Here is a 27,618-nt window from a genome sequence, read left to right on the forward strand (position 1 = left end):
GTACAGAAAATACAACATATCCAGCTGATCCTTTGGTTAGCATACGGTAACGGTACCACGCATGTGTACAGCCATGTGTACTTGCACATGTGTACAGCCAAGGCCAAAAGTTTTCAGAATGACACAAATATGTCTGCTGCGTCAGATTTTATGATGACAATTTGCATATACTGCAGATAGCCATGAAGAGTGATCAGATAAATTGCAATTAATTGCACAGTCCCTCTTTGCCATCACAATGAATTTAAGGGGATATTCAGACCTGATCGCAATGCTGCGTTTTTTCGCAAATGGACAAAACCATGTGCACTGCAGGTGGGGCTGATGTAACATATGCAGAGAGAGAGTAAAGCTGTGTACACATGGTGCGATTTGGTCGCTGAGCGATTTTGGATTAAAATCGCTCAGGAATATACTGCTCAGTGTAATGGCAATATCACTCAGCGACCATATTGCTCAGTGTACTGTTTTCATCAGTGACCAGCGATTTTGGCTGAAAATTGCAAGCTATTCTGTCTCATTCGGTCTCTACCTCATTTTGGCTAGAAATCGCTGGTGCACAGTGCATTGTGCACCAGTGACCAGAGATTTTTAGCCATAATCAGAGAAGCATGCTCCTGCAACAAGCGACCATGAAGGGCTGGCAGCGGGAGTGCGCTCCTGGCGATTTATCTCCCACAGCACATGAAATCACTGGCAATATGGTCACTCAGCGACCATATTGCCAGCGATATGTGCTGAAATCTCCCCCATGTGTACACAGCTTTAGATTTGGATGAGGTGTGTTGAAACTGAAATTTACATTGCAGTGTAAAGAATAAAGCAACCAGTAATTACCCCGCACAGAAACAAAATAGCGCATCCAAGCCAAGGGCCATCCCCGTTCATTACACGGACTATCCAGTTGAGTAAGGCTCCATAGTAATCAGGGCGCTGACAGTTTCTTCTTCATTGAGGTCAGCGCCCTGATTACCATGGTGCCTTACTGTTTGGCATAATGTGTAAGGGGCATCACTGTGTGTGGCATAATGGATAATGGGCATCACAGTGTGTGGTATAATGTGTAATGGGTATCATGTGTGTGGCATAGGGCCGGATGTGTTAATATACATCGACGCCCTTCGCCGGGTGTCCGCCGCGATGCTGCCGCATATGTACTAACATATGCGGCTGGCATCGCGGTGCGGTAATGGAGACCCCCGCGATACCTGTACTGTGGTCTGCGGGGGTCTGTCTCCTCCCTGCCGGCTCCTGATGCCTACACGCCGGGGACAGCTAAGCAGGCTGTCCCCGGCGCCTCCTCCTCCCCCCTGCAGCCGGAAGGACGTCTGGCTGCGTTGATAGGGGGAGGAAGGACTTACCTTCCGGGGTCCTGGAGGACCTGCAAGAAGGTAAGCCCAAGGGAGGGGGAAAGGGGGGGGGGGTTGGTGAGGCGGCGGCTTTCGAAAACGAGGCAGACGGGTAATAGTACATAGGAAAATGCAGTAAAACCCCTGTTTTACCGCATTTTCCCTTTAGTACATCCCGCCCATAATGTGTGATTGACATCATGGTGTGTCTAAGGAGCTCTACCTGGCGCAGTGTGTCTAAGTGGCACTACTGTGTGGTGTAATGTGAATTGGTACTATAATGTAGCCATTATCTACATTTTTGACCTAAGTGATACTCCACACACATTGTAGCTCTGCCTACAATATCCACAGTGAGGGGTGCTAAAATCTATGTTTGTGTCTTTTTTGTAAGAGGTGGTACTACAAGGGACCCTGTCGCATCCAAGTGGAAGTGCAGAATTCTAACTATCTTTGTGTTAAAATCTATGTTTGCTTAGCAAAATAATTAGCTTCTGGTCGGTCCTGCCCAAACCTACACTAAAGCTGGGTACAACCGGATAGATTTGAAGCCCGCTGTGTGGGCGTTCCCGATCGATGGGAACGACCAATCGTTCAAATCGTTCCGTGCATCGTTAACGATGCGCGTACCCGCGAAGCGTTAACGATGGTCTATGATCTTTCCTGCATGCAGGAAGATCATAGACAAATCTTTTGTCAAGTGTATCCAATCGTTCCGTGTGTACGCACGATGAACGATTTGATACACTCGTTAACGATGTCGGAACGCTTCTGACATCGTTCCGTGTGTACCCACCTTAACTCTCTCTGCACATGGAACCAGTGATGCAGCTTTAGCGTCACTGGTTCCAGTTGATAGAGCTACATTGTTTGGATAGACAGTCAATAGGTCTACCCCAAAAGGTCAACATGCAATAGGTTGACAGGGTCAAAAAAGGGTAATTGAAAAGGTAGACATGTCATTGAAAAGGTAGGGTCATTGAAAAGGTAGACATGTCATTGAAAAGGTAGGGTCATTGAAAAGGTAGACATGTCGATGTGACAATGCCGACGTGAAAAAATGCATGTCGACCTTTTCATGTGTCTACTTTGTCATGTGGACCTTTTGACCTATTGACTGTCTATCGAGATATTATCTATATAAGAATCCACACCCTCCTTCACAGGAATGGGCAACCTGAGGCGCGCCAGTTGCTGTGGAACTACACATCCCAGCATGCACTACCATAGTTTTAGCATGCCTTAACAGCAACTCTGCCAAGGCATGCTGGGGTGTGTAGTTGCTCTCTACGGGCCAGATGTATCAAGCTTCAAAAAATGGTAATATTGAGAGTGATAAATGACCATGCAATCAGCTCCTAACTGTCATGATACATACTGGGTTTAAAATGGTGGTTAGGGGCTGATTGGCTGGTCATTTATCACTCTCCATTTTACTCGTTTTTGAAGCTTAGTGTGTCTGAGAGTGGTTCTTAAGGCAATGCATTACCCGGGAACCCGATGCTGGTAGCTACCAGGGTCTAGCCTGGCATTGTGGTGAAAAAGGGGTACACTGAGGTGTGCCCATTAACAGGGCCCACAACCACATTAACTACTAGTTACCAGGGTTCCGTCATGCTGAGGTGTGTAGGTGTAGGGGTGTGAGTGTGTGGGTTAAGGTATAGATGTAGAAGGCCACACACACTTTCAGTCAGCATGGTCGACGTGAATTTTTCCCTTTTTTTGTGCCTACGTCGACATGTGTATAAGTATAAGTGTATCACGTCCACTCTATGCCCACTTGAATAGTAAAGTATGAAAAACCACCTTTTTTCTTTTTTTAAAGTGAAAATCTTGATCTTGTCCACCTTAAGCTTGTGTCGACCTTCCACCAGTATCGACCTAGGGACCACAAACCAAGCACGAGATGTATCAAACTGTATCAAAGATGTATCAAAACCAGGCCGCACCGATACCGCATTGTAGGGTATCGCCACCTTTGGGTGGCGATACCCTATAGAAGCCTATGGGCTTCTTTTCGCCGCCCGCCGCCTCCGACGCAAACCCGCCGCCTCGCTGACCCCCCCTCCGGCTTACCTTCCTGAAAGGTCCGCCTGGACCCCGGAAGGTAAACCCCTCCTCCCCCTAGTGAAGCAGCCGGACGTCCTTCCGGCTGCAGTGAGGAGGGGGAGGCGCGGGGAACAGCCTGTTTAGCTGTCCCCGGCGTGAGGGGAGCAGGAGGCGGCAGGAAGGTGACGGAGACCCCCCGCACACCACAGTACAGGTATCGTGGGGGGCCTCCGTCACCGCACCACGATGCCAGCCGCATGGTAGCATCGCGGCGGGAGGGCGGCGATGTATTTGAATACATCCCGCCCTAAGTGTGCGCCACCTAGAGGCTGCCGGAGAACGACAGAGGTGAGAAGCAGATATAGGGCCAGATGCACTAAGCTTAAAAAGTGATAAAATGGAGTGATAAACCACCAACCAATCAGCTGCTTCCTGACATTTTACAAACACAGCCTGTGATATGGCAGGTAGGAGCTGATTGGCTGGGTGTTTAGCACCCTCCATTTTATCACTTTTGAAGCTTAGTGCATTTGGCCCAGTGGCTTTTAAGATATATACACTTTTATAGTGTCTGTCTGCAACCCTCTATAGCAGTGGTTCCCAATAGAATGGACTGGGCATAAGGTGACATTACTAGGAAAGTGGGGGATCGCCTGAGATCATACCGGAGATTGGGATGGAAAGTGTGAGATTTCACATCGTCATCAGGATGCAGTACAAGCATAGTGAACATAACTTTATAGGAAATACCTTCACCACGTGAAAAAACCCAAGAGAGGCTGGTCAGGTGTCAGAGCGCCCACTAGTGACGCGCTCACCTGGTTACCATGGAAACCAGTAAGGTACCGTGAAAAAATGACATAAGGTATAATGCAACAAAAATCGTGAACAGTAATATATGTACAGTGTGACAAAAAAGGTAATATGTACAGTGTATCAATGTACCAAGTGCGGAGAATGTGGCTAAAAGAAATAATATATAAAAAAGGAGAAAGAAAATGCAACATCGGCTATTTGCATACGGCGATGCATGAATCAATGTAGGAGCCTGTAAAGGTAATAGAACGCGACGGACTGGCTACACAGGCGTACACATTTACAAATTACAAATATGCATGTATACATGAACGGCATGGACGGATAACATGGACCAAAAGCAAAAAGATTGCACAGATAAAACGCATAAATTGTACAGATAAATTGTACAGATATGTTGCATGATGCGGGCGTACACACAGAGCGATAAGCAGGAAAAGCAAAGCAGAAATATAACATGAGGTAAGTTTAAAGAAAGCAGTGAAGGCCGGCAGACTCATTGAGCCCCCAATGAGGGGGCCTTCACTGGTTTCTTTAAACTTACCTCATGTTATATTTCTGCTTTGCTTTTCCTGTGGTGAAGGTATTTCCTATAAAGTTATGTACATCGAAAACGTTTGATCACTAACTGCAGTGTCTTGTCTTCATTGCCTCCGGGTGCCGCCGACTTGCATCTGTATATATATGTATATATATATATATATATATATATATATATATATATATATATATATATATATATATATATATATATATATATATATATATATATATATATATATAATCACCTTCTAGAAGAATATAATACAGGCATGTCCAAACTATGGCCCTCCAGCTATTGTGAAACTACAAGTCCCGTCATGCCTTGTCACAGATTTGCTATTAGGGAATGCTAAAACTGTGGCAAGGCATGCTGGGACGTGTAGTTTCACAACAGCTGGGGGGGCCACAGTTTGATATAATACCTAGGGGGGGAATTTGTGGTACATTTTTAAATGTAAGTTTTTAGAAGTGAGAGGTGTTGCCCATAGCAACCAGTCAGATTCTGGGGGAAGTTTAATAAGATGGGAGTTCTATTTCACACGGGATGTTGCTATGGGCAACCACTCAGAATCTACTTTTTTTTTTTTTTTTTAGCATCCTCTTGAAGATAATAGATAGTATCTGATTGGTTGCCCATAGCAACATCCCATCGGAAATAGAACTCCCATCTTAGCAAATTTCCCCCAGAATCTGACTGGTTGCTATGGGAGACACCTCTCACTACTAAAACTCACACTTAAAAATGTACCCCAAAACATCACACCTTTACATCTGATGAGGCCATTGGGTCGACGCAAAGATGGGATCCGCATGATAGGTCAACAGTTTATAGATCTGCACCAAAATGTCGACATGCCCTAGATCAACATGTATAAAAAGGTCAACACAAGCAAAGGTCAACATGGATTATTTTCTACATTTTTGGGGGACTTTTTCATACTTTAACATCTGCGTTGACTGGGAAAGGTAAAAAGTGTGCCGAGCACAGCGAGTCATGCAAGGGTACACATTACACTCATTCGGGATGCGGTCATTAGGTCGACAGTTCTAGGTCGACCACCAAGAGGTTGACATCTATTGGTTGAGTCAGTAAATTGACTTGTTCATACTTTGCCATCCCAGTGGGCATAGAGAGAGAATATAATAGTGCCCAAAGCATGGTGAGCGCAGCTTATATGGTGCCCATGTCGACATAGACAGACACAAAAAATGACAACATTTTGACCACATTTTTCATGTGTCGACCTTTAGACTAGTGACGACACAAAACAATTTATGTCAAACTTATTTGTGTGACGCCCTTTTCCATAGCGCCATTTTGATAATGTCAATGTCGGCCTATTGACTGTCTACCTAGAACCTTTGATCCACCCCCAAACAAAGACAGACGGACAGTGAGCTGGGACAAGATCTATGACCCTTAGATGGTAAGGTGTCCCCTATCAGCAAACACTGTCCCGCACATGTAATAATCCTCCATTATGGCTGTACATAACCCAGAACCAGTAGTTTGTTAGCAAAGGACTCTGAACGAATAAGCAGACACTCAATGGGATAAGGACAAACAGAAGACACTTAATGAAAGAGAAACGCGTGAGCGTTCAGAGACTGACAGACAAATGTAGAGGAGGAACTGCACTACAGGCCGGGATAGAGGGGATGTCAGTCTGGAAGCACCAGCGAGTAATGCTGGGATGGATCATTGCATGAGGGCATCACCATGACAGGAAGGGAGGAAGACGGAGGGAGAGGTTGCTACAGCCACAGCATAAGGACAAAGCTTTATCATGCATATGAGTTGCATGGTCTCCTTTAAAGGGGAACCTGGCATCATCCATAGAAATGTACCCACCGCGCCCAAACACCAACTTAAAAGGTGGTCTCATGTCATACCGCCTCTTTATTCAAGGATAAAGCCATCACATGCACACAGTGGTGGCAGCCATTTTGTGGGGGATAAGGTCATTTGGTCTACAGCATGATGGTCGACAAGCATTAGGTCGCCATGGGGATAGGTCCTCATGTCAGTAGGTTGACACAAGCATTAGGTCGCCATGGTTTAGGTCAACAGTCAATAGGTCGACATGTTTTTTTTTTAGTTTTTTTAGCTAACATGTGCCGACAGGTGGCATATCCTCCAACATGAAAAGAGAGGGGGTGGTGTGTATTGCGCTGCTAGATATATGTATAAATTTAGGGATATACTCCAACATGACCCATTCCATTAGGTACAAAATGCTCTGTTCCTGGACTTCCCTGCCAGTTGCAGTTACATAGGTGGGACTCCAGCACAGTCCAATATTCAAAGAGGGGGGGTCACATCAACTGCCAGTGAGTGCAGGATAGTGATGTTTGAGGTGGCATTAGGTGTGGCTCCCCTTTTTGAATATTGGACAGTGCTGGATAGCCACCTCTGTAACTGCCACTAGCAGGGAAGTCTAGGAACAGAGCATTTTGGACCTAATGGAAAGGGTCATGTTGGAGGGTATGAGGTGGTATTTCATGCCCTACCATACACTAAAGGTGCCCACAGACGCTACAATTGTACTGTGCTATGCGTTTTTGACTGTACAATGGTTCTATACAATTTTTCTTCCAGCTTGCTATGAGATGTGCACTTGGATGCATGTGATGAACCCATGTTTGTAATGTTAAATTTTTAGATGTAGTCTAAATAGTACATGCAGCACGTACTTTTTTAGACATACAATATCGGGCTCCCGGGAACATAAACACCATCCAATAATTGTACATAAGATGCAATTTGTGCTTAAAAAGTACAAAACGCATTCGATAATTGATGCGTCTGTGGGCACCTTAAGGTGTGGTGGGAGAATAAAACAGTCTGCCGAGCGTAGCGAGCCATGCAAGTGGACGTGGTGCACTTTAACCAGTGTCCATGGTGACATTCGGGTCAAAAAAACTGTAAAAAAACCCATGTCGACCTTTAGACTGTCAAGCTACACCATGTGGACCTAATGTCCTGTCGACCTATAGCCATGTCGACCTAGATCCACGTTGACCAACTAACTGTAGACCAAGTGAACCCATTCCTTTTGTGGGCTAAACTTATGTTCTATGAGGAAGGTTGCCATTTTGTGTGTGTTACTACTTTAAGAATGTGACAGAAAATGTGGACTAGCTGGATAAGAAGGCCTCGTATGGGTACAATGCGAGTGCCGAAAGCCGCCATTGTGCCTGGCATTAAGTCAGGCCATGTGATATGATCATGCATCAATGCAGATACACAGTTCTGAAAGTAACGTTCCTCAGGGTGATGCATTAAGATAATGCAAATGCACCCTAGGTTTCAGGGGTAAGGTTATATCATCATTCCTATGGTAAATACTGTACCGGAAAGGGTCTGAGTGTCCGGGGCTGTCATCCGGAATTTCTATCCACACTGTGATCTACTTAAGAGTGCTGACACCGAGAGGCCATGTCACTGTGTAAGGTGACCTGATCAGGCCCTCTGGTTTTGTTTAAATGCCGTTTAAATGCATCAACGTGATCTGAGCTGCATGCTCTGTTCCCCTTTAAAGCAGGCGCTGGGATTAATAAACAGAGGGAAAGGACGTTATTATGTTAGCCCACCCTCCAGGAGCCCACCCCGCACTCCCCTCTTCCCCCTTCAGACATGGATCACCCTTACCTATTGGATGGAGGCGTTCATGACGTCAACACTGCTCAGATAGCTGAGATCAATCAGAAACAGACAGTTACTAAGGGCAACGCGGTGGAGAGTGAGGTGTGCTTGGGGGTGAAGGGGGTGCTTGGGGGTGAAGTGCCCACTCACATGCCAGACCTGACACGCTTATCCATCTAAGACAGCCTAGCAGCAGAGCCTGTAATCGTATGCATAAATGTCGCCCTTAAAATGTTCGTTCTGGTTCTCCATGTTTTATCTAACAGAGTCTAAAACATAATATTCTGCTTGTCACAGCGGGAGCGTTTCACATTATAACAAGGTATTTTCAAGTTTGAGGCCTTTTGGTCAAAAAAATAAATAAAATTAAATAAACACAAAAAAGTAAAAAAACACAAAAAGTAAAAAACAAAACAACAAAAAACATATGTACTGGTCACATTGTTAAAAAACATTGCCACTTTACTGAGAATCTGAAGGTAGGGACAACAGACAGTAGCATTCCCGAATAGTGAAACTGTGGCAGGGCATGCTGGTACTTGTAGTTTTACTACACCCAGCGAGCCACAAGATGCTCAGGCCTGTTCTAATGACGTAATCTCCACTTATCCAAAAGGTTCTCAGCTTGGTGATCATATAACAGTGTTTTCCAACCTCACAACTCGAGGCAGGCCAGGTGCAAAGAATCGCCATGCAATTGTGTTAAATAGTGTCTCAGTAATTTTGATTTAACAATCTGCACTTGAGTGTAGATATCCTAAAAACCTGGACTGTTAAGTGTGCCTTAAAGGAACGAGGTTGGGAAACCTGGATAGAACACCCTCGTAAGATCTGTGTGTACATAAATAGGCAATGTGTGTTTGTGTCGTCATAGTACTGTACATAGTATTTCCATGCGATGACCACCATTGGGCCTTGACAAACTCCGGTTCCGTTGTGTGTTGAAGAGCCAAACAGCTTTGCACAATCTCACACAAATAAACATCACCAGGTATATTAGTAGAACATTATTTATTGGTCTGTTATCTGTGTCGGCCTATAAGAACTGTGGCACAAAACTCTGCAGGTACCAGATTGTTCTCTAGAACCATTAGCTAATTAGAGGCCTGGTATTCCCACAAACTGGGAAGTAACTAGGCTATGTACTAACAAAGCGCAACTATATTGAAGGCTAAGGCATGACATACTGATAGTTTTTCCTATATTACATAGGTTTTCACAGCAGACACAATACCGCACAGTTGCACTCCGGGCATACACAAGACGTGTGCACATATACAGCTGACGGATGTTTCCATTCAAGGGCTTCTCTATAAATAAATTCATCTCAGGAGATGGGTGAGAAATTCAGAGCCCCTGCATAAAGAGTGGCGAGAACCATTTTGCACAAGATAAAAAAAAAAAAAAACTTTATTAAAATTGACAAAATGTGCAGTTTACAGCTGGTGGATCCGGTATATCTGTCACACAGTTATGGATGTCCGCCATAGTCCTGTCTGCAGCCCATCAAGAAATGAAAGCCATACATTAGGAAGTATGTCAACGTTGTGGTAAACTTTTTAATTATTGCACTTTGCCCTTAAAAATGTGTACGAAGAGTCTGCTACCTAGCGATACAGATAAGAAGGGCAAAAACAGCCTATGGACGGAGGCGTCTCTGTGGCACCAATGGCTTCGCTCTTAGATCTGTACTCATCCAACTAAAGTACTGTGTGTGGTCTACATTTATTCCAAGTCGCCCAAGTGCTGCCTATTGATCTCTTTACATGTGCCAGCCTGGAAACAGCCTGCAGCAAATATTTCTACTAAGCATTAGAGGGCCGGCTCCATTCCCTGATATATATATATATATATAGCAAAGTCCGGCGGCACTCAGGCACCAACACAAAGGAAACACAGCCACAAATGTCTGCCTGTGGCTGTGTTCCCTTTTGTTGGTGCCAGAGTGCCGCCGGACTTTGCTCTATGTGGGGACGAGTTGGTTCCTGAATGTGGAGGGCAACAGGCGTAGTAAGGGATTTATATAGAGTGCCAGAACCCACCAATGTGTGGAGAGAGAGAGAGAGAGAGAGAGAGAGAGAGAGAGAGAGAGAGAGAGAGAGAGAGAGAGAGAGAGAGAGAGAGAGAGAGAGAGAGAGAGAGAGAGAGAGAGAGAGAGAGAGAGAGAGAGAGAGAGAGAGAGAGAGACTTACCAATTCTCCCCCCTTCACCACACATGGTTGGTGCTACAGCTGATTCAGGTTGCAATGCAATATGACTAGGACACACATGACTCTGTTGAGTAATGTGAAAAAGTGCAAATTCTGTTCTGCTCCGTGTACAGATCCAGTCACACACAATGGACACAATTCAGACCTGCTCGCTGGGCTGCGAGTATTCAGACTTCGCATGCGCAGTCTTTTGTTAATCGTCAGGGCTGCGGAATAGCAGCCCTGTGTACTTGTCTGAATTGGGGCCAATGTGTCACATCACATAAACCTTGTGCGTCACATTGCTTTGCGAATAAGGTGCAATTTCTGTATCTGTATTCATGTACCGGCTTCCGGCGCTGATCTGTGCTTTTCAGAGCCAAAACACAAGTGAACTAATGGTTACACAGCCTCATAATCTCTCTTGCATATCCATTGGGCTGTGTCTGTTTGAATTGTGGGGGTTATTCAGACCCGATCGCTTCTCTGCTATTTTGCAGAGCCCTGCAATCAGATAGCTGCCGCCCTACCAGAGTGAAATCTCGCCCTGTGCTAAAGGCTTCTGAAAATATCGCAGGTGGGCGTCTAGCCACAAATCAATTCACAACTCGCTCTTCATTGAATCATTTTCCCAGTGTGTGTATCCCAGGACCTCACGCATGCGCGTAATGATCGATAATCGTCTGGCCTGCGAATTTGCAGCCCAGCAATCAGGTCTGAATATCCCTGCATCAGTTCCGTGAGTCCTGCCTGTATGTATGTATGGCACTATAAATGTCACTATATAAAGGATAGAAAACACAATATCTATATGATGGACCTCTCCCAGATTAATTAGCCGGTGTCCGTTTCCCTGCAGTAGAATACTCAGTAGGTGGCAATGTTTTTAGCAATATAGAAAAATAAAGTTTCAAAGCATGAAGAACATCGAAGACATTTGGATTTCTTATCGTAAATACTATTCCTGGATATCCGTTGTATTTTGTACAAGTTGGCTAAACGCCTAAGGATCTGTCTATTTAGCGACCGTTATACTGTACTTGTAATAATGAAAACCGGAAGGGTAAAGAATATGCATGTGTACATTTCTTCCAGTTTATCATATAAAATCATCTTCCCTTAGTTCTATTCTAGTCTGGGCATCTGGAACACCGTTTGGGCAGATTCTCTAAGCTTCAAAAGTGATAAAATAGAGTGTGATAAACAGCCAGCCAATCAGCTCCTACCTGCCATGTCACAGACTGTGTTTGAAAAATGTCAGTCAGGAGCTGATTGGCTGGCTGTTTATCACTCTCCATTTGATCACTTTTGAAGCTTAGAGAATCTGGCCCTATGTCTTTGTTGGCCTGGACCAGAGTCCTTAGGTCCAGTTCCTCATTGTTGACAGCAGTAATAGCATGAAAATGGGTAAGGTAATGGAATCTACTGGATTAACCCTTTGAGTGCCAGCATCTGTGAGAGATGTGAAAAGTATCCACTAAAAATACCAGCGTCGCTTACATTTGTTATACAAATTCAAATAAAAAATGTGGTGTAAAAAAAAAAAAAGATTATATTCCCTATATAAGGTCATTACGATGAATACAAATGGTTGCTTGGCAAGTTTCTCACCTATTTCGTCAAATTCACTTGGCACTCAAAGGGTTAAACAACCCCATACCCATTTCTGCTGGCACAGTATTATCTTTTCAATGCTACCAGCTTTATTAACCCCCCACAACAAGGCTGCGATGTGGATTACCTTAATATACTATGCTGTTATACCGCAGATAGAGAACTTGCAACCATTCATTCCTAAGCACTGTTCTAGGATACGTGACCCAGACTTATTTTAATGCGGAAAAATGACTATTGGGAACTCTGCCTTCAGGTTCAGCTTTACACTTACCCTGCAGTGCACAGCACCGCTGTCTCTGCGTGTATCCGCTCTTCTCTCCTACGTCCATCTGCATGGGGAGATGTATCAGGTGGGGTGGGACGGTAACAAGGACTGTCATGGCTGCTTTTAGCCGGGGATCCAGAAGAAGGGGGTGATTTGTGTAAGAAGCCCGGGGGCTGCAGAGCAATGCCAGAGCAGTCTGGTGGCGGCGGCAGAAGACCAGGACGAGGTCTGGCTCTGGCACTTAGCTCAGGGGAGCCATGTCTGGAGCTTAGGGGACTTTGAGTAAGTGGGGAGAGACGGGAAGGTTGCAGCACCACCTGATGTATGCTTGGCTCCAGTCTACGATGCTGTCTGGGGCTCATCTGAGGACGTGTCCGGCTTTCAAACCAACGGGCATCCATCCCAAAAGGTCCTGGGTCAGAGATGTCAGGGTATGGAAGAACCTGGATTCCCATACCTTGGCTAGTGTGCCGGAGCTGGCTCTGAGCAGCCAGTTGCATAGCTGCATCCTGCCAAGAAGTTGGGTGGGGAGGAAGTGGACACCGACTAGGGAGCCTTCCTCCCCAGCCTGGATGTGGTTCAAGAGGCAAGATGGCAGCATATGATGGAACCTGCAAGGAGTTGGGTGGAGGACGTCCCCGAGGAAAGGGGGCTGGAGGAGGTGGAGGCAGAGGACGCCGCATCTCTCCAGGTTCATACCGGTGCTGGACAAACATGGAGGGAGATGGGGGAGCCTCCAAACCTCCAAAAGGAAAATCTGGAACTCCCCACTGCTCTGGAGAGCGTCCCCCAGTTGGTGTATGTGTCAGAGGCAGGGTACTGGTAGAACTATTCTCCCCATTCTCTTCAGGAATTGTTGGGAAAGATCCCTCAGGAAGCAATGGTGGCGAGGACATGACGGAACTAAGCGGACTGACTTCTGGCATATAAAAGGGTGGAGGTGGATCTGAATCCCGAGGACTGCTGCTAAGATAGCCATACAAGTGACCCTGGTGGTATCCTCCAGGTCTGGATTGACCAGAAGGCTGCTGTCTTCCTTCAGATGGTTGATGTTGGAAATGGGGACTATAGGCCGGAGGCTGAAGTGGAGAGTCTTGACTGGATGACAGTGGGGTAAGCTGGGACTTTAAACCAGATGGCTCATCATTCTCCTCATCAGATTGTCTAAACTCTGGGTACATATCAGTCTCCTCTGCAAATGGAAAGCCTTGAATTCTGCGACTGCGGAGAGCTGGTTCCTGATCTGGACCACCTGTCACAAAGCGACCATCTGGACCCCTGCTGATTAACTCAATTGGTGTAGTCACCTCTGCTTCAGCCTGGCTGACACTATATTTCTTGCTGGTCATGGCACGTTTGGTTTTCTTATACAAGGACAGCTCTTTCTCACGCCCAGGGCTCAGAGGCCGCTTGGATGGTGGACACTGATCTTCTGAAGATTCTGAGGGAGCACGAAGTGTACGAACACTCTCTGGGCTGACCTTTCCAGAGGACAACCTAAATGGAAAGAGAACATCGTAAAGGCCAAATTGATTAATTAATGATTGGTTTAAGTGGTACTAATGGCAAGGCCCCTCAATAAAGTGGGGTCTGATGCAATCGGGATTACTCCATAAGATACTTTATATGAATGTTGTGTACATACAATATCTTATTAACTGGTAAAAACAAACTCAAATAAACAAAGAACAAAATTCCCTGTAGTATTTTTTGCACAAATGGGAGAGCTAAACGCCTATCTGCTAATTCAAAGTAATGAGTCTAAACCAGGGATAGCCAACTCCAGTCCTCTGGAACTACCAACAGTTAACGTTTTCCATGTTTCCACACAGAATCGCAAGTGAACTAATTAGCTCCACCTGTGGATCTTTTCAAATGTGTTAGTCAGTAATGAGTGCACCTGTGCACCTGCGAGGTGAGCTGGAAAATGTGAACTGTTGGTAGCTCTCAAGGACTGGAGTTGGCTACCACTGGCCTAAACTATATACTGGCAAAATAATATTTATTTAATATTGTGAAAGCTCCAACTTTGTTTTGATGTTTGAAGTTAAAAATAAACTGGTACACAACACAATTTTGAAGCTTGCATGGGGATGCAAGACTCAAATTGTGTTGTGTACAGAAAGCTGGCAGACACAGCAGAGGGGTACGGCCATGGGCAGCAACAGTGCCCCTCATTGGATCAGGGTGTTCATAAGTAGTGAAAGTTCAGAGATGGGGCGATGACAGAATTGCAGCTATCCAGAGCTTTGCATATGAATAAATCACACACACACACACACACACACACACACACACACACACACACACACACACACACACACACACGATATTAAAATAAAAACAAGCAGCCAGCTGTGTGGGATGCCGTGCACTCTAGTGTGCAATGAAGATGGTATGTATGCATGTACTTACGGAGACTCCATGCTTTTCCGACAATGTGTAATGGATAGTGGTGGGTCTGTTAGGAAAGGAGAACAGGAAACTCAATGCATAATAGAACACGAATATCAGATTCACGATAAAAGCAATATTGGGACATTTAAAAAATAAGATACCAGTAGGCATATAATGCCTGCATGCTGGTACTTGTATTTTCCATACTTGTAAATCCCTATTTTACGTGACTAGTGGTTAATATTGCCAAAGTTGTATAGTGTACATTTTGACTGTCTGTAAATACCCTGTTTTGTTGTATCACTGTTTGCTATTGTAAAGCGCAACGGAATATGCTGCGCTATAGAAGAAACTGTTAATAAATAAATAAAATAAATAAATAAATAAATAAATAGTGATAGCATTCTGTCAGCCTGTAATTTTATGGATTGACCACTAGAGGGGGCTGCTATGCTGCAAGATATTCTTATGTGTGCCTATAACTTAGAATAATAGTTGTGCAGCCCTTCTCCCTACACTCCTCACCCCTCTGTGCAGTAATAGGAAGGGTTCAGGCACTCTCAGGAAAGCTTTTCATTAAAACCGTGCAGTGACTGCCATCAGGCAGACGATAGTTTGGGGGCAGGTGGGTAGATTGTAAGCTTGCGGGCAGGGTTCTTCTAACTCTACGTTGAATTGTTACTACACAGTTTCTTTTATCACTGTTTCCAATTGTAAATCGCAATGGAATCTGCTGCGCTATATAAGAAACTAAATAAATAAGTAAATATAAAAATGTACTGTACAGTACTTTATTGTATTGTGATACTGTTAAGTTCTTTCCGAAGATTTCATCGCTCACCCTTTTTCCTTTTCAATTTCCGTTTTCGCTGCCTGTTTACCACGCACGCTGCCAAAGTGCTGAACAGAACTGCAGCCGCCAGGAAGCAGATGGTAGCGACAATTCCAGCAAGCACCGGCCGAGCGAAGCCTTCATCACTAAGTTCTGGAGAGGGGAAGACATCTGCAAGACAAGGAATAGAGCAATTAATAAAAATAAATACATTCAAAACAAAACCCTAATATAAGCACTACATCATGGGTGGCCAAACCGGTCCCCTACCAATGGTCCATGTTTCCAGATCACCTAGCTGGTGCACAGGTGTAGTCATTACTAACAGTCACATTTTCACACATGCTGCATTTATTCCTACTAAAGATCCACAGGTTGCCGGAGACATATGAACGGTTGGTAGATCCTAAAGACAGGTTGGTACTTGTTTAGTTTCATGGCGGCAGCATGGCCGCGTGTCTGAGTCCCCTTGCGGGGCTCATTGCGCTCACCTACACTATGGGCTCGGTGGCTGACTACACTATCTAAAATCAACTCCATGCCAACGTTGATAGTGGGGGTATGAACTATCCACGTTGGCATGGAGTTTATTTTAGATACAGGTAGTTTGGCGAGCGCCGAACCCAGAAGTAGCACCTGGCCATGCTGCCACTGTGAAACTAAACAAGTACCGACAGGTTTAGCCAATCCTGTTCTAAAGGCACAAAAAGATTTTAGATATGAGAATTCCAATATAAAAAGGAATTTTAAACTGGCTTACAAGGTGGATTTCAAGGAGCAATAAAAGCTACCAGGTTTAGCCAATTAAATTATTACCGATTTAAAGACCGCTTTAAAAAAAACTTGGCGGAAATCGCACCCTGCAGGCTTTTATACAAGACAGGTAAGGGCTGCAAGTTTGTCACTCTGTATACTGCACCTGTGCTGGACACTCCGGCTATATTACTGGGCTCGCTGATGAGATCCTGCATGACCGCTAGAACCCGAAATTCATACCAGGTGTCCTAGAGAGAAACACAACGTATTCAGCATACCAGCTGGTCATTCTAAAAGGCATCGGACACTGCAGGAAATATGCGAATTATACTCACCGATAATTCCTTTTCTTCCTAGAGATCCCATGGCAGTCATGACAATGGGGTATTCCCCTCCTCCCACTAGTTAAGACAGGACTTTTTTCTAGGGACCGCCCACCTTGGGTATAATAGCTTGCTCCTCCCTTCTCCCTGTGTCTTTCGAGTGTCTCCTCAATAACGGTCCCTGAAAAACACTAATACATAACACAAGGGTGGGAAACCAATGGCTGCCATGGGATCTCTAGGAAGAAAAGGAATTATCTGTGAGTATAATTCACATATTTCTTTTAAGATTCCCATGGCAGCCATGACAATGGGACATACCCATGCTGAATAAAAAACGGGAGGGAGCCAATATGAATGCCAATAACTCATCCTTTATTTTAGAGGAATCATCTTATGGATAAAGCCTCTTGTAGTACATGACTCCCAAAGTGGGCTGTAGACACATTTAAGGCATAATGGTTAGTGAAAGTATGGACAGAGGACCAGGTCACTGCTTGGCAGAATTCCTTCACCGATGCTTTAGCCCTTCTAGCCCAAGACGTGGACACTGCCCAGGTAGAATGTGCCTTAATCGCTGGAGGTGAAACGGTGCCTTTTTTTTTGTAGGTAAACTCAATCCCCTCTCGAACCAATCTTAATATGGTTTGCTTTGTTGGAGCCAATCCTTTTTTTGGCCCTTCAGGAATAATGAACAGATGATCCAACTTTCTCCATTATTTTGTACGGTCGACATAAATGGACACCGCTCTCACCAGGTCCAACATGTGAAAAGACTTCTGTTCCTCATCTATGGGATTAGGAAACAAACTCGGTAAGGATACTTCCTGATTAATATGGAATGCTGATATGACTTTAGGAATAAAATCTGGGTGAGTACGCAAAACAACTCAGGGAAGATTATCAGATAAGGTTCTTTTATCCTGAGGAAGCCGGAAATTACTGATCCGGGAAACGCGTTGAGCATTATACTGGACCCTTTTGCTCTTACTGATGGTCAATCTTCATCCCTGAAAGAAATAGAGCACCACCCAGAAATCTGGATTTAAAGTTTCAAACAAAAGCTGTTGGGACACCAAGCCAGGTCCCTAAGAGACTTACCAGTTCAGCAAGTGGTCGCCATCAAGGATTTAACCAAGATCCTTTTACATAAGAGCTGATCATCACTACAACCATCTTTTATCCACAATTGGAGGGTACACACCTTCAATGCCTCAGCCAATTTCGTCAGTGGAGCAATTTCCCAATCGGTAATATAAATTCCTATTATGGATGTTTTATGACATTTGACTTTTAAATCCTGCTACATACCACCATATGTCCCTCATGTGACAATTCCCCTATCCTTTTATTTTCATTTGTATGTATTTTGTTGTGCATTGTCTTAGTTAGATTTTATTGTTTTACACTTGCTATTAGAGTTATTAAATATAATTTATTTGGATTACCGTCTGAACAATTATTCAGCCAGCGCTGGCATCTTGTATATATTTCTCTCTTGATTATTAGGGGAGTGACAACCCCTTGCCAGCTGCTGTTAATAGCGCTCCCCACACACCTGTTTTTCTTTTATCCAGAAAGCCTGTATCTCATTCACCCTTCAGGCTGATGTGATTGCCACAAGAAACAAAACCTTCCAAGTGAGGAACTTAAAGGCTTTGGGTGAGATTTAATAGGATGAGATATTCAGAAAGTGAGAGATTTGGGAAGAAATCTCCAGTTTTTTTAAAGCGGCAATCATTTACACTGCAAAATCAAACTGGTTTTGCAGTGTAAATGATTGCCGCTTTAAAAAAACTGGAGATTTCTTCTAAAAATCTCTAACTTTCTGAATCTCTCATCCTATTAAATCTCACCCAATGTCTTCCATAGGTTCAAACGGTTGTCTCATCAAGAGTCTAAAAACGAAGTTTAAATCCCACGGAGCAACCGAGGATTTTAGTGGCGAACAAATTCTTCTGATAGCTCTGCAGAATTATTTCACCAGTTTCTCTTCTGCCAGTCGTCAATACTTTCGCCGTAGGAATATTCACGAAATCTTTCTCAAAATGTTCCCAAGACATAAACTTGTTCCATGTCTTGTAATACACTATAGATGAAACCTCTTTCCTTGCTTTTAAAAGCAGATCTGTTACTTAACTAGATAGATTGTGGTGTCTCAAAGGAGACTGCTCAATCTCCATACCTTCAGACAAAAGGATTTCGGCTCTGGATGACACACTGGCCCCTGCCCCAAAAGATCTGGCGTGACTGGCAATTCCCAGGGTTGATAAACTGACATTGTTATCACATTTGTGAACCAGGCTCTTCTAGGCCAATAGGGCAAGAAAGCGATGACCTCCATTAGGTCCTCCCTGATTTTTTTTTTTTGTATCTGGTTTATCATGGTAAACGGAGGAAAAATGTACCCCAGAGTGAATTCCCACTTTACTGAAAAAGTGTCTAGGACCGCAGGCAGAGGATGAAAGAATTTAGAGTAAAATCTGTGCACCTTTCTGTTGTTGTATGAAGCCATGAGGTCTACCTCTGGTTCCCCGAATCTGGCTACTATCATGTCCAACACTTCTGCAGATATCTCCCATTCTCCTGGGTAAGATCTGCTTCCGGCTCAGAAAGACCACGATGATTTTTTCTGGCCCTGGAATGTAGACAGCTGAGATTGATAGAAGATTTTTTACTGCCCATGACATGATCTTCTCTGTGACCGCCAATATTGGTAGACTCCTTGTTCCTCCCTGATGATTTATATGAGCCACGACAGTCTGACATCACCCTTAGATTGGAACGTCGAAATCTTTCCTTTAGACAAGAAATCACCTTTCAGACAGCCTGTAATTATTTTACGTTTCACGATTTTGAGCTTTCTTCTTGAGACCAAATTCCCTGTACTGAGTAGTTTCCTAGATGCGCACCCCATCCTTGTAAACTCGCGTCTGTTGTGAGCACTAAGAATTCTGGGTTTGCTAAACTGGAAAATCTTGTCTCTAATCCCTTTGTCCACCATCCCAGGGATTCTCTTGTCTTGCCATTCAACAGGATTTGGATACGGTCATCGCTTTTGTTCCTTACATGTGGTACAAGTTGCCATTGCACACCTCTCATGTACCATTAAATGATATGTATACATGATGCAATCATTGAAGTTGAAGGCCTGACTTCAGGGAACATCTTCTTGCAGGAAAATTGTTTGAGCTAGATTCTGAATCTTCATACACTGGTCTCTTGATAATCTCACTGAAAAGCTTCTTGTATCTATACAGACGCCCAGAAATGTGATTGTCTCTGAAGGTATCAGTTGACTTTTTTTCTGGTTGATTACCCAACCATGATTCTGCAGGAAATTTATCGTGAACTTCACACTGCTTTGAACTTCTTTTATCGACCTTCCCGACAGCAACAGGTCATCCAAATAGGGACAAATTTGTATCCTTGCTTTCTCAGCTCTGCGGTTAACGTCACCAGGATCTTTGTAAACACTAGTGGAGATGTATTCAGTCCAAATGGGAGACAGGTGAATTGACAATGGAGACTTTGAAGAGATAATCTCAGGAAGTTCCTGTCCCTGTGACTTATTGCGATATGATAGTAAGCATCTTTTAAGTCTATGGAAGCTAGGAATTCTCCTTGTTTTATCCCTGTGAGAATAGAAGTGATAGTGTCCATCTGAAACTGTTCTTCTGATATACATATTCAGTTCTCGCAAGCCCAGAATTGTTCTGAAACCTCCCGTGCTTTTTTTCACGAGAAATAGATTTGAATAAATACCTAGACCCCGTTGATCTTCTGGAACATGTTCTACTGCTCCTATTTCTAGTAACTGTTGGATCTTCATAAGCAGGGTTTGTTTCTCTCCTATTCTCTCTGGAACACGGGACTTGACAAATCTGGTTTTCCACAGCCTTCTTAAAAACTCCATCTGGTAACCATTTTCCACCACTTCGAGTGGCCATTTGTCTGTGATTGATGTTCTCCAAATTTCTGCAAACTGAAGTAGGCGGGCTCCTACTTCCACTGTCAATCCACCTTCATAATCTTGAACCTCTTCTATACGATTGTCATAAGGACTGTCAAGTGAAATTGGGGTTGCTTCTTCGGAAGTAAGGGCGACCCGGGCGATAGCCCTTAGCCTCCTTATACGATTGTCTACTGGAAGTTGATATGGGAAACCGATTCTGAAACCTCCCGCTTTTATCTTGAGGTAATCTAACGGATTTGCCTCCTAAAATCCTCTGGATAATAGAGTCCAACTTAGAGCCAAACAAGAAACTTCCCTCAAAAGGCAAAGCGGTCAATCTGTTTTTAGAACTGGCATCAGCGTTAAATGGTTTGAGCCAGAGTGCCCTTCTGGCCGTGACCCCAGCTTCCATGGTCTTAGCTGAAAAGGACACAGCATCAAGATATGATTCATAGAGATACTCTATTGCTTTTTGCATTATTTGTAAACTTCTTAACAGATTTTGTTTAGAAATGTTATCATTTATATCTGTGTACAATTCTGAGGACCACAATCTTCGTGCTCTAGATACGGAGGCAATAGCCACACTAGACTTAAGAGATAGTGTTGAGGCTTGGTGCAATTTTCTGAGTGAATTTTAAATTTTCCTTTCCATAGCGTCCTTAAACGCTGCTCCATTCCGCTAATGCAGGCATGTCCAAAATGCGGCCCGTCCTGTCATTTCAAGTGGCCCGCAGCCTCCAGCCAGAAGCGGGTGGAGCATCAGATGCGGGACACACAGGCGGGGCCCCGGCGTGCGTGTGTGCCTTTACCTTGCTGTCTGCAGCAGTGAGGAGGTGCTGGCCGCCACAGTGAGATGTGTTTGGAGTCTTTCGGGTGAGTATGCATCCAAACCCTGCAGCTGCAATTGTATATCACCCTCATCCACAATCACAGTGACAGCAATGTGTGGGGAGGGGGTGCAGCAAGGGGGAAGCTTGCTACCGTAACATGCAGAGTGGAGGAGGGCGGCAGCGGGAGCCCAAGCATCTCCTGTCCTTGCAGTTCCTGCTTTGCTTCTCTGTCCTCTGGCTCACACAAGGGGCTGGGAAACATACAGAGAAGGGAGAAGGCAGGTAGGGGTACATACAGTCAATGGGGCAGAGTGGGGGACATACAGTGAAGGAGGGTCAGGCTGGGGGACATACAGTGAATGGAGGAAGTGAAGGACTATCAGTGAAGGGCGGGCAGGCTGTGGGACATAGTGAATGGGAGTCATACATTGAATGGGGGCAGATTGGGGGACATACTGTACAGTGAAGGAGGGTCAGGCTTTGGGACATACAGTGAAGGAGGGTCAGGTTTTGGGACATACAGTGATTGGAGGCAGTGATGGACATTCAGAGAAGGGTGGATAGGCTGGAAGACAGAGTGAATGGGTGCTTAGTGGGGAACATACAGTGAATGGTGGACATACAGTGAAGGACGAGCAGGCTGGGGGACATACAGAGAAAAATGTCCAGGCAGGGGAATATACAGTGAAAGGGCAGAGTGGGGGACATACAGTGATTGGGGGCAGGCTGGAGGAAATACAGAGAAGGGGGGGGGGGGCAGTCTATGGAATATACAGTGAAGGGGCAGGCTGGGGGATATAAAGTGAATGGGGGCAGAGTGGGGGACCATTGTGATGTGATTAATGATTCAAAGAATGTCAGGCTGAATGGTCGGCCCCCCACATTTTCACCTCACCAAAACTGGCCCTTGTCGCAAAACGTTTGGACACCCCTGCTCTAATGGAATCGTTGTCCTAGACGTTAGTTCTGCCACTGCCGCATCCACTTTTGGAACTTGTTTCCATTCAAAGATGAAGACCTTTTGAAATGGGCCCATTTTATCCATTCTGGCCCAACCTCCCAACCTCTTGTCAATGGTAGTCCATTATTTATTAATCATTTCTCAGACCACCTTATGAACTGGAAAGGTTCTACCTTTCTTAGATCTTTCTTCAAACAATGGATCTTCCGCTGTAGCAGAAACGTCTTGGTAATTCATTGATTTATAAATATTTTTCAACATACTCTCCACTGTGTCAAGATTAAACGATCTGACCTCTTCCTCCAATTCTCCTGATTCAGCTGTAGCCTCTTCCAACAGATCTAATTCCTCAGAAGAACCTTCTCCTTCATAACTCATTCCTACTTGCTCCCTAGATCTCTTAGGATGCTGGGACTCACGAAATTCGTCCTTGGAAACAAAAGATTGCTTCATCCAATACATCAATTTCTTAAGCATATCAGATTGGTCAGGTTTATCTGCCACTTTATGCTGAGATTTTTCACAGTCCTCACACAAATTTCTTTTAGCAGAACCCATAAAAGTCTTATCGCAAGCCATGCATGTACATGATAAATATTTCTTTTTAGCAGTCCTCTTATGTATAGGAGTAAACTGGGAGCTGCCTGTTGCAAGTTCCACCAGAAGTAGGGACATGCTGAATTCCTTGCAAGGAGCATCCCTCCAGCAATTGGTGAGGGAGCCCACTCGTAAGGACGCAATATTAGACTTAATACTTACAAATGGTGACAGAATATCTGACATAAATGTGGGTGAAAATCTGGGATCCAGTGACCATCAAGCAGTATGGTTCAAAATAAAGACAGAGACTGACTCATCGCACACAAAAACAAAGGTGTTAGATTTTAGGAAGCCTGATTTTGTAGAGATGGGAAACTCTGTAAGGGATTCTTTGGCAGAGTGGAAGAACTTGGAAGAAGTGCAGGATAAGTGGGAAAAATTAAAAAGTGCAATTCTAAAAGCAACAGAACTTTGTGTCAAAAGAGTTAGGAAAAACACAAGAAAAAGAAAGCCATTGTGGTTTTCAAAAGAAGTAGCAAGTATTGTGAAAGCAAAAAAGTTGGCCTTTAAGAAATTTAAGCAGACGCAGAAGAATGAGGACAAAGAGGTGTATCTTGTTAGACAGAAGGAGGCTAAGAAGGTAATCAGATGTGCAAAAGCACAGACTGAAGAGAAAATGGACCAGTCAGTGGGTAAAGGGGGGAAAACTTTTTTTAGGTATAAAAGTGAAAGGAGAAAAACAAAAAGTGGAATAATTAGACTGAAGACAGAGAGTGGAAGTTTTCTTGAGGGGGACAATGTAATAGCAGATAATATTAATAATTATTTTTGCTCAGTATTCACTGCTGAAAGAGAGGGGAAGGGGCCACAGTTAAGTTGCAAGTATAGTAAGAAAACTGAGGGAGAGACAAGTACATTTAAAGAGGAGAAAGTCCTCACAGAACTCTCAAAACAGAAAGTGGATAAATCAATGGGGCCAGATGGGATACATCCAAGGATACTAAAAGAGCTTAAAGGGGAGCTGGTAAAACCAATAACAGAATTATTCAACCAGTCACTAGCTACTGGAGTAATCCCAGAGGACTGGAAAACAGCGAATGTAGTCCCACTGCACAAAAGTGGAAGCAAGGAAGAGGTAAGCAACTATCGACCAGTGAGCCTTACATCAGTAGTAGGGAAATTGATAGAAACACTCTTAAAAGAAAGAGTTGTAGAATATCTCAAAACCAGCAATTTAAAGGATCCAAAACAGCATGGGTTTAATGGGGGAAGATCATGTCAAACAAATCTTATTGACTTTTTTGACTGGGTGACTAAAGTAATAGATCAAGGTGGGGCTGTAGATGTAGCTTATCTAGACTTTAGTAAAGCTTTTGACACTGTCCCACATCGCAGACTGTTAAATAAACTTGAAAGCTTGAGATTGGATTCTAAGATAGTTGAATGGATAAGAGCGTGGTTGCAGGACAGAAAACAGAGAGTTGTAGTAAACTGAGTACAGTCAAAGGAGGGAAAGGTTACAAGTTGAGTACCCCAGGGATCTGTACTTGGACCGGTGCTTTTTAATATCTTTATTGGTGATATTGCAAATGGAATTGAGGGTAACATGTGCCTTTTTGCAGATGACACAAAGGTATGCAACAGGGTAGACACACCAGGAGGGGTAAAACAAATGATTTGAGGATCTAGGTAGATTAGAGAAATGGTCAAGAGAATGGCAACTAAAGTTTAATGCCAAAAAATGCAAAATCATGCACTTGGGTCTCAGAAATCCAAAGACTCAATATAGTATAAATGGCACTATAATGGAAACTACTGAGGAAGAAAGGGATCTAGGTGTCACTATTTCAGGGGACTTAAAAGCAGGTAGGCAATGTAACAAAGCAATGAAGAAGGCAAGTCAGATGCTTGGTTGCATAGGGAGAGGTATCAGCAGTAGAAAGAAAGAAGTAATAATGCCACTGTATAGGTCATTGGTACGACCTCATCTAGAGTATTGTGTTCAGTTCTGGAGGCCATATCTCCAGAAGGATATAAATACATTAGAGACTGTACAAAGAAGGGCAACTAAAATGGTGCATGGCCTACATCACAAAACGTACCAGGAAAGACTAAAAGATCTTAATATGTATACTTTAGAGCAGAGAAGGGAAAGGGGGGACATGATAGAAACTTTCAAATATATCAAGGGTTTTAACAAGGTACAGGTGGGAGACATTATTCACAGGAAGAGGAGCAACAGAACACGAGGACATGCACTGAAACTAGAAGGAGGAAGATTCAGGGGAAATGTGAGGAAGAATTTTTTCACAGAAAGAGTAGTACATAAGTGGAATAGCCTACCATCAGAGGTGGTAGACGCAAATACAGTAGTACAATTTAAACATGCTTGGGATAAGCATATTGATATCCTTACAAAAAAATAAGGATCAAATATGGTTTGAGGTAACATGTTTAAAAAAAGGGGCAGACTAGATGGGCCAAGTGGTTCTTATCTGCCGTCAAATTCTATGTTTCTATGTAAAGCCTAACTAGTATCACATAAATAATAATCTAATGCCCATAAAAACCAAGGGCTTACCTCAATCAGTCAATTTGACCCTTCATACACCACCTAACTTAGAATACCTGAAAAAGACGGCAAGTGGAACTAAAGTATCCCGCCCGGTTTCCGGGGGGCCTTATTCTGCGATGCACTGCCTGTGCACCGCCGGCGGAAGTGAAGTCTAAGCGCACTTCCGCCCTTCGCGTCCCTGCACCCGGCAGCTTCTGCACTGCTCTCGGCCAGGAGACACGGCCAGCAGAGAATACCGCCCGTCCGCAAGCACTATACGCCACTCAGCACTGAAGGCATTTTGGCGCCATTAAGGTAAACGCTATTCAGGTTACCATTATAAGCTGCCGTTTACTAGTTACTGCTGGCACCAAGTACAGCACTGTAACATACAGATGCCCATAGTGTAAGAGGCAGGAATCTTCTCCACTCTCCTCCACACTCTTCCTCTTCCTGGGGTGCCATCCCAATCAAAAATGCTGATTTTACCGAGGTAACCCTGTTCGAAATAAACATAAAAGCCCTGCCTGTCCTATCTAGATGGAGACAGGAGAAAAAGACACAGGGAGAAGGGAGGAGCAAGCTTTAATACCCAAGGTGGGCGGTCCCTAGAAAAAAGTCCTGTCTTAACTAGTGGGAGGAGGGGAATACCCCATTGTCATGGCTGCCATGGGGGTCGTAGAAGAAAATACTCTGTATGGGGATACGGCTATTAGGTCGACCCTATTAAGGTCGACATGCAGTGGGTCGACCACTGATGGTCGACAGGCCTTAAGTTGACACCTGAAATAGGTTGACATGGCTAAAGCCACAGGGTTGGAAGGTTGACAATCATGAAATTCCACCTGACAGCACATGTCGGCTAAAAGAAAACACGACAAGCTCATGTCAACCTTTTGACTGTTGACCTTGCCATTTTCGACCTAATGCTTGTGTCGACCTATATCAGGCATCGACCTAAGGCCTCGTCGACCTTCAGTGGTCGACTCAATGCATGTCGACCTAAACTGTGTCAAACCAATGACCCATACCCTCTGTATGACACCCATTAGGAATAGGGGAATGCGACAAGTGGGAGTTAATTTACTAAGATGGGAATTCCATTGAAGATAGAATGTTGCCCATAGCAACCAATCAGATTTCATCTTCTAGAACAGTGGTTCTCAACATCGGTCCTCAGGACCCCACACCAGTTCACGTTTTCCAGGACACCCGGTCGGTGTGCAGGTCCACTCATTATTCACCGACACATTTTAAAATATCCACAGATGGAGCTAATTATTTCACTTATGATTCTGGGTGGAGAACCGTGAACGGTTGGGGGGTCCTGAGGACTGAGGTTGAGACCCACTGTTCTAGCAGCTAATAGATACAATCTAATTGGTTGCTATGGGCAACATCCCATATTCAATAGAACTCCCATCATAGTAAATTTACCCTAATGTTCTGCCACTACGTCAGCAATATGACATATCTACATGAGCTCTGGTGCAAATGTGCTGGAACAGAAGTGTATTCTACGCTACCAGGCATAAGGTGAAATCATGCTTTCTGTTGTGTCTAAACATACCTGAGATAGTTCCTTTGCTAGGATCTCCGTTTCGCCTCCTGCAATAGAGTCGTCCAGAATCTCCCATCTCTCTGCTAAACGGAACTCCATGATGTACCGATCCAACGGAAAGCTGTGATTGGATGGCGGGAGCCAGGAAAGGAGCACGCCTTGCTGAGTCCGATTAGCTATTAGGCAGCGGGGTGAGGTCAAAACCAAGAGAGGCTCAGGGGTTGTGAGAGGGAAAGCTTTAAATAGAATAAGACATACAACTCTATCATACATTCGTCATACTAAGACCACGGTTATGTTGCACAATATTAGCGCTTGCACTGAATCATGAACAGGAACACGGATGAAAAGCAACCAATGTGCCCGTATTCAGGTCACATTTCACGGAGGATGGGCAGCATACTGGAGAGACGTCAGTAGAAATAGAAAGAG

General features: G+C 44.3%; 1 protein-coding gene across 5 annotated transcripts in view; it reads right to left on the minus strand.

Moving 5' to 3' along the window:
- IGSF9B (immunoglobulin superfamily member 9B) overlaps positions 1-27,618 on the minus strand; it is a 94,955-nt gene that overhangs the window by 19,097 nt on the left and 48,240 nt on the right. For 3 of the 5 annotated variants that reach the window (XR_014463990.1, XM_083162899.1, XM_083162898.1), the window contains exons 14-18: positions 27,196-27,422; positions 16,623-16,707; positions 15,713-15,874; positions 14,890-14,935; positions 12,481-13,971 (exon numbers count right to left, since the gene is read on the minus strand). Coding sequence is in view for 3 of the 5 variants with exons in the window: in XM_083162899.1 (XP_083019025.1) it covers positions 12,481-13,971; positions 14,890-14,935; positions 15,713-15,874; positions 16,623-16,707; positions 27,196-27,422 (2,011 nt within the window). In the remaining 2 variants the exon portion in view is untranslated. Of the gene's footprint in view, positions 1-8,409; positions 8,453-8,498; positions 9,900-12,480; positions 13,972-14,889; positions 14,936-15,712; positions 15,875-16,622; positions 16,708-27,195; positions 27,423-27,618 lie in introns of those variants that run through there. The other 2 variants (XR_014463991.1, XM_083162900.1) reach the window with 2 other exon arrangements.

Source organism: Crinia signifera, chromosome 19 (genome assembly GCF_055691185.1).
Source record: "Crinia signifera chromosome 19, ASM5569118v1, whole genome shotgun sequence".
Lineage (NCBI taxonomy): Eukaryota > Metazoa > Chordata > Amphibia > Anura > Myobatrachidae > Crinia > Crinia signifera.